This window comes from Marmota monax, unplaced genomic scaffold (assembly GCF_021218885.2).
Source record: "Marmota monax isolate L192 unplaced genomic scaffold, Marmota_monax_Labrador192_F-V1.1 WCK01_AAM20220418_F8-fsc00064, whole genome shotgun sequence".
NCBI lineage: Eukaryota > Metazoa > Chordata > Mammalia > Rodentia > Sciuridae > Marmota > Marmota monax.
The window spans coordinates 1,054,275-1,066,662 of NW_026694542.1; the positions used below are offsets into that span (position 1 = coordinate 1,054,275).

The 12,388-nt window shown below is 48.8% G+C and overlaps 1 protein-coding gene across 9 annotated transcripts in view; it reads right to left on the minus strand.

The window, feature by feature from the left end:
* Positions 1–12,388, minus strand: part of Msi2 (musashi RNA binding protein 2) — a 370,756-nt gene that overhangs the window by 242,983 nt on the left and 115,385 nt on the right. For all 9 annotated transcript variants that reach the window (XM_058571489.1, XM_046420595.2, XM_046420594.2 and 6 more), the window contains exon 6: positions 796–888. In XM_058571489.1, the coding sequence (XP_058427472.1) occupies positions 796–888 (93 nt within the window). The remainder of the gene's footprint in view (positions 1–795; positions 889–12,388) is intronic.

The following is a 12,388-nucleotide window of genomic DNA, read 5'->3' on the forward strand; positions in this document are numbered from 1 at the left end:
ACAATGCCCACAGTGACTCAGAGTTGCAGGAAGCAGAAGGCCAGCTCAGTCACTCACCTGCCAGTCTCCTTGGCCCTGACATTTCCACAGAAGCCAGAGGAGGGAGACTACAAAAGAGACCCCTGGGGCAACAAGGCCATCTGAGGAACTCATTCACTGCCTCCCCCAGCCAACTAGCGAGAGGCATGAGAACAACACCCTTGGGTGCTCATCTTGTCTGTCTGCTACTCCATCTGTCGCATGTGCACCTTCCCACTCTGTTTCCTAGCTGATTGGGGGAAACTGACCCCGGCCTGCACCAGCAGCAAAGCTCAGGCCATCATTTTGCTGCTGTCTCACAGACACGCAGGTCAGAGAATGCTGACAGGTACGGACTGGCACCTCTTCCAAGTCTCCTTGGGCATTTAACAGGGAGAATGCTGCTGCCAAGTGCCCCAGGGAGCAGCATCTCTCAACACCTTTGCCAGAAACGCACAGAAGGAGGAAGCCCCTGCTCTGTGAGTCACAGCCCCGCCTCTCTCCCCAATCCAGGACCCATGTGGGCAGCAAATGCCTGTAAAGCCACATTGAAAGGCCACTCTGTCTGCTCCTTCTGGCATGTGAGGCTCTGTGATGACCACAAGCAGACTCTTCCATTGCGGCTCCTGCAGAATTTCACTTAAATCATGATGGCCAAATTCAAGGACGACAGTCTTCAGGACATAGCTGTGGCAGAGGCAGGGGCCACAGCGGCCTCTCCTAAGGACCGGTTAGGCTACCTCTGGCCTGTAATATCCAACCCCATGCAGTGCTTACCTTGCCAAACTGCTCAAAATATTGCTTTACATCTTCCACTACTGTGTTCGCAGATAATCCGCCTACAAATATTTTCTTTGTTCTTGTGACCATCTGCAAGAAATGACAAGAGGAGAGCACAAGTTAATAACCAGGTTATCTGAAGTAGCGTTCAATAAGATGCTGAAGCAAGCCACACTCCACATTTATCCAGGAAGACAATTTTAAATCTGTGCAAGCTTCATGGTCCAGGCCACTGGATGTCTAAGGATGTTGGAGTCTGTCTCTCTGTGTATCTTAGGCATTCAGTCTATCACCTAGAAGCCTGAGCTTGCCACAGGCTGAGGGGACTTCAGGATTTCAGTGGCCATAAGCCAGTTTCATTCTGATATGACCAGGATACAGAGAACAATCCTATATCAAGCTACTTCAAACTTCAGAAAAACAGGCAAAGCAGAGCTACATGCATAAAAACTGCTGCCCAGAAATATTCCCAAAATCTTATTAATAAGAATTGCACACATAATTCAAAACTAAGCGTGGGCTCCCTGGCCTCCACTGTCCTGATGCTGTGTCTGCAAACAGAACGCCACACACCCAGGGACCACCCTGAAAGCTCTGTCCTGTACTCCTTCTCCTCCAGGTTTTGTGTAATTCATCTTGACTCAAAACCCACTAATCCCCAGGTTTCCACATCTTTCTGGATACAGGTCCTTTCCCCTGGAATTCCTCTCTACTCCTAAGTTCCCTGTGGCAAGTTATAACCATTCTCCAAGGTCCCACAACCTTCTCCAAAATTCAAAATATCTGCTTGGGGTCCCAGCAAGGAGCTATTGCTCCCTCTTCTGAAGTCCTCTAAGGCTGGATCCATCTCCTTATCACGGCACTCACTACTCGCCACCCAGGTTCCTCCTGTCTGCGATGCAAAGCACAGGGTCAGGCACAATAGAGTCCGTGCTGAATGCTTAGTGTGTGCGAAAATGAACACATATGGCCACGTGTGGGGATCCCATCAGTTTCAAATGCTCAGAGTAAGGACCGAGAGTCTTACACGTAGTGTCCAAAAATTAAGGAAATAAGCATCTTTCTCTGAAGGCTGAATTTAGGCTGTGTTGGCTTTGATTTTGTTTTAACATCAAAATAAAAAACTGAAAATTTTAGTGGGTGCAGGGTTCCACCAGTTGGGGTGACTAATACTAATTTTTAAAATGCCATCTGTATCTGTCACAACTGGATGCAAGATGCAGAGCGCCCCTGGCTGCCTGGACTGGTCATCACCGAGACTCCTGGCAAGTTAGCCATGTGAATGAGATGAACTAACCCACCTCCAACAGGAGATCATCTGAGTGACACCCCTGAATTGCAGGAGTATAACATACTGGAAATACAACATCAGTGTCTAACTCTGGGTGTGGCCCTGGATGGGACTCATCTCCTTAGGTCTATTTTCTCCTCTGCTCCATGAGGTGCTGGATCAGAACCCCAAATCTCCCCATTGCAGAACTCTCATGAATCTATGATGACCCTAGGGATAGAGGTTCCCAGACTTCCAGGAGCTCAGGTTTCGGTTTAGTGGTTCCCAGGATGTACATATGTTAATACAGCCCAAATTGGAACAGCTGGGAAATGGACTTTCTGCACAGTTTCAGGACGTTGTCCTAGCAACCGCATACTGTCAGTCACCTTCCTCCTAGGAATACCATGCAGTGGCTCGTCCAAGCATCTAAAGCTGTGATTTATTGTCTTCCATCTCTTTTCAGATGACTGGGGGACTTGATGAGATAATATGTGTGAGGACTTTCTACAAAGATCCCGCCAGTGTCCACACTTCCCAAGTTCCAAGGTCCTCTCATTAGCAGGTGGGCAGCCCACTCTTGCTCCTTCTTGTCCATTTCCATTCCCATCCATCCCCTCGTCTCCCCGGCAGATCAAGGTCGCCTTAATGGTAAAGCTCCATCAGGCCCTCTCCAGATTTAACTCTCTCCCTACACTCATTAATAATCAAATTTTAGTGAACCTAACTTTCCTAATGTATTCACTCCACAGACACATTAAGTGCTAGGCACTGGAGCTTACGTTCTAATAGAACATAGAATTCAATCCACTATCAAATGTAGATATAATAATTAGCCTACCACACAAGATGCCCATTAGGGCTAAATTAAATAACATATGCCAAAGAGGCTAATAGGGCACAGTATAGATGATAAATAAATGGTCACTGTAACTAACGCCAATGTCAGTTACTAAATTCACCCTCTAAGCTCAGAAAAAAATGTGCAGCAGGAAGATGTATAATACAAATGGCTTTGAAAAATCAACTCTTATGGCCCCATTATCTTCCCCTAGAATTTCAAAAACACCTCCCTCCATCTGTATGGTTTTCCAGGCGCAGAGACTCCTAACAGATTAATTTTAGAATTTTTATTTAGTTAGTTTTTTCACCCTAGCCAAGTAACTATCCATAAAGAAACACTAACATGACCTACAAACATGTGCTGCAGAACTCAACCTAAGAAACTCTGTAGAGGCATTCTACAAAAGGAGGCCTGAGGTCTCCCTCCTGCGTTGTTCAGAGCCAGGCAGGTCGACTATGGCAGCCCTATCTATCTTCAAACATTCGCATGGACCCCAGAGAACGAAATGACCCCGTGTCTTCATTCCAAATTACAGGAGTCAACCTAATGCTCGTTCCCCGGGAACTGGTTAAGAGAAAAGGCCTCTGCACACACCCTCCACTGTCGCCTTGCAGCCATAAACATGCCAAGACAGAACCCGCTACATGGAGGCAGACACCCAGCTATAAATCTACACAGGCCCCAAAAAAGCCTTTAAAATACTTTAAAAAAAAAAAGAAGAAGAAGAAGAATGAGAAATTCCAGGCCCCAGACAATGCACCTAAGTGTCTGAATTAGTAAAACATCCTCTCCGGGAACCAGCTCAGATACAGTGATGGATCCCACTCCCCAGCAACACTAAGGGAAACTGGTTTAATCAAAAGCTTCCAAATGTGAAAAGGCCAGGGGAGATGCGCAACACTCGGTTAGCTGCTCACCGATGTCTCAGCTTCAAGAGATGGGAGCACAGCTGGGGGGCCAGTGAGCTGTGCACAGTGACCTCTCTCCTGCCAAGGCCACATGGGGGGGTGGGAGGTGAGGGTCATCGACTCTGGGAATCCTGACACCATTACTGCCAAATGGACTGTGGACAGCTCTGTGATCAGCATTCTGGAGCCAGAGGACCCTAGAATCACGTTCGTCTCTTCATTTTCCTTCCATGGCAAGGTTGGTGTGTGCAGGGGCGGGGGGAGCACACCCCTTGAGTCCTGGCTTCTGTTTACCAGGAACTGTCCAGTAGCCCCCTGAACTTTAACCTTCTCCTGACCTTAGAAACAGTGAGCAGGACAAGGCAACATTGATCCCCTGGCTCTATAGTCCTTTGAGTTATAAAAGAAAAAAAAAAAAAAAAAACCTCTACACCCAACGGAAGGGGCCACCTCTGTTTCCTTTCACCACGCCCTTCAGTAACTGATTCCTAACCTTCAGCCTTGACACCAGCCACTGCACACCAAAATGCTGAGACAGTGGCACTTGGCTCCCCATAGGGCACCAAGATGAACCCACCCAGGGGTTCTAGAGTGCTCAGTCCAATGCCCACTAAGAAAGTGATCTTAAGTAGCCTTTTCCTGGGGGGGGGGGGGGGGGGGGGGGGGGCCAGGTTTCAGGAAACCCTTTGGTACAGGAGTGCTTTCTACCATTGGAGACACTCCCTACCTCTGCATCCCTTGGGCTACAGCTTCCCCAAGAGACCCCTCCCTTTAAGGTTTAGGGTGTCACTCTGGAAAGCGAGGTGTGTGTGTGTGTGTGTGTGCGCGCGCATGTGTGTGTGTGCCCGCACGCTCTTGCCAGTTTGCACGCAGGCACGTAGGGAGTGGTCAAGCTCTCACAAATCCCCACTGCAAAGTTTTGCATCTAGACCCATAATTTAACTAAACACCACTGCTCTCCACACGCCCCTTGGCTCCACAAAGAAAGCCCCAGCAGCCATGCCAGTTTGGAAAATTGCTGTTTACACGTAAGTACTGGCCAGAGCCAGCTGCTAACTACCACGGCAAAGAACCCCACCTTCTTGCCTCTAGCTGAGAGAGGGCCTGTTGGGTTTTCGTTTTCAGTATTAAAAATTCTCTTAAAAAAATATGCTTCCAGCTGAACTGATCATTCAGAATGGGGCCACTCCTTTGTATTTTTATGAAATATGATAAAGCAAATGGTGTTTGTGTGTGAGTGTGTGCACGCGTGTGTGAACACACAGGCATGTGCCGAAAGCAGAGAGGGTAAGGGGAGGTTAGTAAAAAGAGATCACTTAATTTTTTGCAGTACTGGGAATTGAACCCGGGGATACTTTGCCACTAAGCTTCGCCTCCCCCCGCCCAGCCCTTTTTATTTTGAGACAAGGTCTTGCTAAATTGTCCAGGCTGGCCTCAAATCTGTGAGTAGCTGGGATTACAGGCACACCCCACTTGCAGCAGACAGAGAAACTTTCAAGAAGAGATGAAGGAGAAAACAGCTATGGCAAAACTGGCCCAAAGATATCAGTAAACACAGAAGAAAAAACAATATCAGACAAATAAAAAAAAATTCTTAATCCTGACCAATGAAGGGAAAGGCAAGAAATGGCTTGATGGGGAGGGGAGAGGCCAGAGAAATCAAATCAGCTCCTTCTATTATCATATCCCTGAAAAGAGTTCAAAGTCCCCTTGGAGTAAACTATGAGCCATCTTTACTGCCAAGAGCACAGGCTCATTTTCCAACGCTCTTTCACCTATGGGGACCCAACGTAGATAAAGCAGAGGGAAAAGGATACAGAGAGGGATAGTGTGGGATGGGATCTTGCAAACTTTCTAGGCCACCAACCCTGATCATGCAGATGAAAGAAGAGTCCCAGGAAGAAGAATTGATGCGTAGTTAAAGGCAAGATGGGTGGTTAGGAGGACCACTTCCCTGGGGCCCAGACAAGAGCTCTGTCCACCACCCCATACTGTCAAGTGACCATGGAGAACAAAGATGCTCACTAAATTCACAGTGAGGAATGAAACCCCTGCTACCCCCCAGCATGACAGTTCTCCCCCACTGCACCTGAAGATCAAGCCCAGTCTCTATATGGCAAAGATGCTGACTGAGGTCTCGAAGTGCAGGTCCCAGTCTCCAGGGTGTTCCTCCAAGGGACATACCCTCTACAATTCCTATTTCTTCTGGGATTTTTTTTTTCTTTCTTACCTTACACTTCCACAAAATTACCACTCTCGCCACCGCTGCCGCCACCACCCTTCATGCCACCATCAGGATTACTGTCACCATGACATGGGAATCCAAGGGTAGAACTCACTTAGCAAGCAAAACTAGAGCTTGGGGCAGGAATTTGGAATCTTCTCCCAAATGTTTCTTGAGACATATGTGAAAAAGAGACTAGGATGGATTGAAGGGCATCCCCCCACAAATTCACATCCACCCTGAACTTCAAAATGTGGCCTTCTTTGGGAAGAAGGTTTTTTCAGATGTAGCTAGTTAAGAACCTTGTTAAGAAATCCTCTTGGATGTAGGGTGAGTCCTAAATCCAAAAACTGGTGTTCTGCTAAGAGGAGGACAGGACATACAGACAGAGGAAGAACGAGGTCATGTGAAGACACAGAAAGACCAGAGGGACACTTCTAGAAAATAGATCACCAAGGACTGCCAGCAACTACCAGAAGCTTGGAGAGGCCTGGAACCTATTCCCCCCCAAGAGGAGCCAGCCCTGCCCCAACTTCCAGGCTCCAGATCTGTGAGGGTACATTTCTGCTGTTTACCCCACCTGTGTATGCTCATGCGTCCCAGCAGCCCCAGGGAAGACCTGCACAGGAGAGGCTCTGGGGAACCACAGCCTCGGCCGCTCCTCTCCATGTGAGGTTTCATCTGGAAGCTCTGTGTGGGGAGGGGCTGGGGGAATATGTTACTCCCACACGTGTGACAACTGGAATCTGTCCTGCCAAGGCAGGCAGGTGGCACCCATCACCTGTGTCCCCACTGCAGGGGGGGGATGCAGGGAGTCCGCCTCTGCCTTCTTGGAGGTGGGGGAGTAAAGAGAACAAGGCACCTTAAGTAGAAGCTGCCCAAATGCTGCACAAGGACCTCAGGCCCTGAGACAGAACCCAAGATAAAGAAGGGCCGGGGTTTACACAGGGCAGTTTCCTGCCAGATAAAATCAAAGAGGAGAAAGGTCCTGTTCTCCAGGGAATGGCTTTCCTGCTTCTCTTTCTATGCTTTGAATTCTCCTCCCTCACTGCAGGCCCTTTGTGGGCCAGGCCCGGACTCTGCCCCTCCAACCAGTTCCTTTCGGTCATCCACACACCCCAGCTGCATCTTGCGCCTGGAAACGGACGCTCAGGGATCCTAAGTATCCCAAGTCAACAGTGCTGAGCAAACAAGATGGAGGCGAAGACCACCCTTTCTGGTCACTGAGGTCCCTGGTACCTTCATTGGCAATGACATCGACTTCTTTCTTCCCAGCAGAAAAAAAATCACAACTGGGGGAAGAGAAGAACTGAGGCCACCATGAGGAAGAACTCGTGTGACTGTGCCCTTTTCAATTTTAAGGCAAAGGTGCCAAAATGACAAGTCAGATTTCACTGGCGGAAATGTAAAATGGTTTGGCTGCTTTGAAAGCAGTCTGCAGCTCCTCAAAGGATCCAACACAGAGCCACCGGAGGACCAACAGTTCTGCTTCCTGGTATACACACAAGAGAAACGAAAACGCTTCCATCCTAAGACGTTTAGTTTACACAAATGTCCACGGGCAGCACTGTTCATAACAACCCCAAAGCAGAGCAACCCTAATGTCCCTCAAGGGAGGAATGGATAAACAAAATGTGGTACATCCATGACAGGACGGCATTCAATCATAAAGAGGAAGTGCTGTCAGATCCAGCGACACAGATGAACCTTAAAAACTTCATGCTAAATCAAAGAAGTCAGTCACCAAAGACATCACAGGATTCCATTCATGCAAAAGTCCAAAATAGCGAAATCTATACAAACTGAAGTAGACAGTGATTACCTGGGGTTAGGGGAGAGGAGGAGGTGACGGCCAAATGGTACAAGGGTTTTTATTTTTCTTGGGGGGTTTGGTGGGTTTTTTTTACCCCCCCCCTTTTTCCCGGGACTAGGGATTGAACCCAGGGATGCTCTTACCACTGAGCTACATCACCAGTCCTTTCTAATTTTTTTACTTTGTGACAGGCTCTCACAGTTGAGGCTGGCCTCAAACTTGTGATCTTCCTGCCTCAGCCTCCCGAGTTGCTGGAACAACAGAGTGCACCACGGCTCAGGCTGGGATTTTGTTTTGTTTTGTTTTTTAAGATGGTGAAAATAATCTAAATTGACTATGGGAATGAGCGTACCTATCTGTGAACAGACTAAAAAACCACTCAGATGTACACTTAACTGTACAACTGTATGGTGTATGAATTGTCTCAATAAAGCTGTCAAAAAAGGTGGGGGGGGGGCGGGTGCTGGGGTTGTGGTTCAGTGGTAGAGCACTTGCCTCACACATGTGAGGCACTGGGTTCGATCCTCAGCACCACATAAAAATAAACAAAGGAAAGACATTGTATCCATGTATAACTAAAAAATATTTTTTAAAAAGGTGGGGGGCAGAGACCCTGAAGCCAAGAATCGGACCATTAAAAGGGCTTGAAATCCACTCCAGTGTCCAAGAAAATGTGCCCTATTGCTTCATCTTCATCTAAGTCCATGTGCCTCGATTCACCCACAGGAGACCACTGGGAAAAGGTGTAACAATACATTCTATTGCCAACTGCAGAAATTAATTTAACTTCAGAGGAAACTAATTACAAATATAACTCCAAATGCTTCTCCAACTTCTCCTTCCCCATCTATAGTTATTAGCCAGAGAGCGCTAGGGTTCAAGCTACAATTTGGCATTCCTTCTAAATAGCTTTAAAATTGAAAGGAAAAAAACAGCCTTCATCTATATGGGGCTGGAATATAAATTTACACACAATTATACGACATAGTCAGGTTACAACATTACCTCTGATTAAAACAACAGTAACTCACCGGCGGGAGGACACGCTCTCTCCTAATGAACCCATCAGGATGCGTCAGCAGGGAGCTCCCGCTCCTCACCCTCATCCCAGAGCCCTCTCTGCCTGGCTCCCTCCCAGACTCATTTAAAAAATACTACTTCCTTTTACCCTTGGGGGGAAAATTGCAGCCGCAGGGGTGACCTGTCCACAGATTGTATCAGAGACTAATATCCTAGACAGTAGCAGTGAATCTTATTGGGGCCTGGGGGAAGGAAGAGAGAAAGGTACAGAGATGTGTGCTGCTTTGGAAAGCACAGGAAATTAAGGAGCATGATCCATGCGTCAACTGATGCTGAGCGAGGCGGCTGGCCAGCCGTCATCCCAGCCACGGCATCCCATCCTCTGCTGCTCTGCAGAGGTAGGTAGTTTCCTCCCCCCCACTCCTTCCTTCCCAGAACACCCCTCTCCCATCACCCAAAGCTCACCACTCAGTGAGCCAGACTCAAAACAGGGAAGGCCCCAGCAACTTTCTCCAGTGTGCGAATGATTGCCAATACATCGATGCAGGTGAAACCCATCATCTTCTGCAGCAGCGAGATTAAGCAAAATTAAATAAGTACACTTTATTGTTGCTGAACCTTCAAGGAGGCCCGCATTTCTGCTTACCAAAGGGGCGCCACCAAAGCCCCAGAAAGGGACAGGCAGCCAAAGCTGATTCTTCACAAACCTCAGAAAAAGGAGGAAAAGAGTGGGCCAGACAGGGTGGCGGGAGGGCAGGAACTCAGTCCTGGCACCTGTGCCTGTCACTCTGGGAGTGGGAGCCCAAGGCGCCCACCCAGGGTGGAATTCTGAAGATGTGTAGGATGACTCACAGGGAAAGGCAAAGCCCTAGAAATGGAGACACAGATGGTCTCAGGGCCAGTGTCTACAGCACAGGCCCAAGGTGATGCAGCTTAAAGAGTCCAAATAAAACACAACAGCCATAAAGAGCTTAAAATATCTTCTATCAGTCTACAAGTGTGTGCATTGTCAAGCACTCTGTGTGTGCTGGGGCAAGCTAAATAACTAACCCTGGTTTGTCACACAGACTGGGTCAAGTTTCTTAACAGCTCTGGGCCTCATATCCCCTTCTTCTATAAAATGAGTGTAAGACCCGGTGTCAGTAATACCCCAAGACAGGCAGTGTCACACTGTAACTGGGAACACCCACAATCTCCCCCTCCTACAGCATAGGCACCAAGGAAAACCCTGCCAGCTGTGTCCATGTGTGCTCCCAGGCCGCAGCCCCCCTAGTGTCTACTTCCAGGCTGAATAATGCCTAAGGCTCCCCACACTGGAGGCCAGGCCACATACAGGTGGCAGGACTTGTGAACACACACCCTCTGTGAGACTGTAGAGCACCCTTCCTGCCTCCCGGGGGGCTCTTTTCTTAAAATGCTGAAGGTTACCTGGGTGGCCAGTAGTAAGAAGGTTTCTACACAGAAGTTGCATTTCAAATTTCCTTGCAACCAGAAGGAAATCCTAATCCTTGCCTACCATCTTGAAGGGCACCATATACTCTCCACGACCTTCAGGAAACACCCAGGGAGGGCTGAGGAGCCATGTTAGGAAGAAGCCAAGTCAGACCTGTTAGTCATGGGGTCAGGACTGCAGACCCTCAGATACAAGTTCAGGAAAAACAGGTTTTAGGACCTATCACTGAATTTTGAGTAAGACTGCCCACGAGAGGATGTGTAGAACACGTTCCCCCAGCAGCTTGGGAGCCACCTGCAAGAATGTGGCCTGTCTCGTCACCAGTACTCTGACCTGCTCTTCTTCAGATAGAGAGAGAACAAACACTTCGCTGGTAGGTTTTAAAGCCATGGCATCCCATCCCCCAAACCCTCCAGTTGATTTTGTGAAAAGAACAAATGGCAGCCTTAACCCTTAGCCTTGATTACCGTCATTACCATATTTTAGATGTACATGGCAATCAGTTCCTGATGAGCGAGCTGTACCCACCTCATCCACAGTGCTGAGCCAGGCTGCTGCCACCGACACTCCTGGAGTGTGGCTGTTCAGCCCTGGCTGCACATCAGCATCACCCTGAGAACCCTGAACCAACCACCGATGCCGGGGCCCCGATCTCAAGGACTCCCATTTCAATGGATCCACAGTAAGGCCCGCGCATCGGTCTTTTTAACACTCTCCAGAAGATTCTAACATACAGTCAGGGATCTGCAAGGAGCTGCCTCTGTCTTCCTAGGGGAGGAAAGGTGAGGATGGATGCCTCAGCAAAGGCCTGGCTTTCTCCCACCACTACCTTCACTGAGCATGAAGGCAGAAAGACCATGGATGAATGGAAGGGACTGGGGTGTGCGCCAGGGAGAGCTGGGCGAGAGTCCCAGCTCAGCCTCCTCCCTAGCCGTGCAGTCTGAGATGAGCCACGTGGAGAGTGGGGGCGATAATGCCTATGCAGTAAGCACCACCAGAGAATAGTATGTGAAAGCCCGTGGCCCAGCAGGTGCTCCAAAAACATTCGTGGAATCCTGGGAGAGCAAGAGTGTAGCCCAGGAGAGTAAGGTGAAGGGCAGAAGAGCGTCGCTGGTGGACAGCCATAACCACTCTCTCATTCTCCCGTCCAACACGGTCTCAGTACTACTATGTGCCAAGTACTCTGTTCAACTCAGTGGACATAAAGACCATGAGATCCCGTCTCTGCCTTAGAGGTGCTTACAGCCAAGGAAGGGGCTGCACGTTGAGGTACAGGACTGGGCATGCCCTGCAGCCTAGAGGTCAGCAGGGGAGAGCTGGGAAGGAAAGGGGAGAAGAAGAAGAGCCTCCCCAGCAAAGGCTACAGCATCTCTCGTATCCAGCAGAAAGGCTGCTGGCAGCGGCCAGTGCACGGAATGTGAGAAGCAGGCAGGTGGACAGGGAAGACCTGCCGGCCAAGCTAGGGAGGCAGAACTTCCACGGGGGGTTTAAACAGGGGGAGTGATTTCACAATCTGGTTGTTAAGGAGAAAAGCCCCATTCCCCGGCCGGAGGGGGGAACCTGAGTCATTATTAATGTTTAGATGTTGGCAAAAAGATTTGGGCAAAAGAAAGGAATGAAATCAGAAGGAAGGGACTGGATACCATCCCAATGACCAGCCTGTGGCTTGGGGTCAGTTTCCCACACACAGATCTCTTCCAGCTCTGCCATTCTACTGTTCTAGAAATGTCCCCAGGGGTGGGAGGGAAGCAGGGGGCAAAAGGAGAGATAAGCACACTGTACCCTTGGCTCACTGGCCTCTGAAACTCAACCATCTGTTAAGTCATAAATTTTACCTGCCAAGGGAAAAAAAAAAGTCTATCAACCTCCCCAGGATGTGCTTATGTGGTTCCCCCTCCCTCCACAGTAACTTCCTTTGGGGAAAAAGGGGGAACCCAAAGAGGTGTTTATAAGTAGAGAGAGAAACCAAAAGAGTCATGAGCAAGAAATTCACCCCTCAAAGATGGAAGGTGATTTTCCTACACCCAAGAGGGTCCTAGAGGCTGGAAAGAACACCAG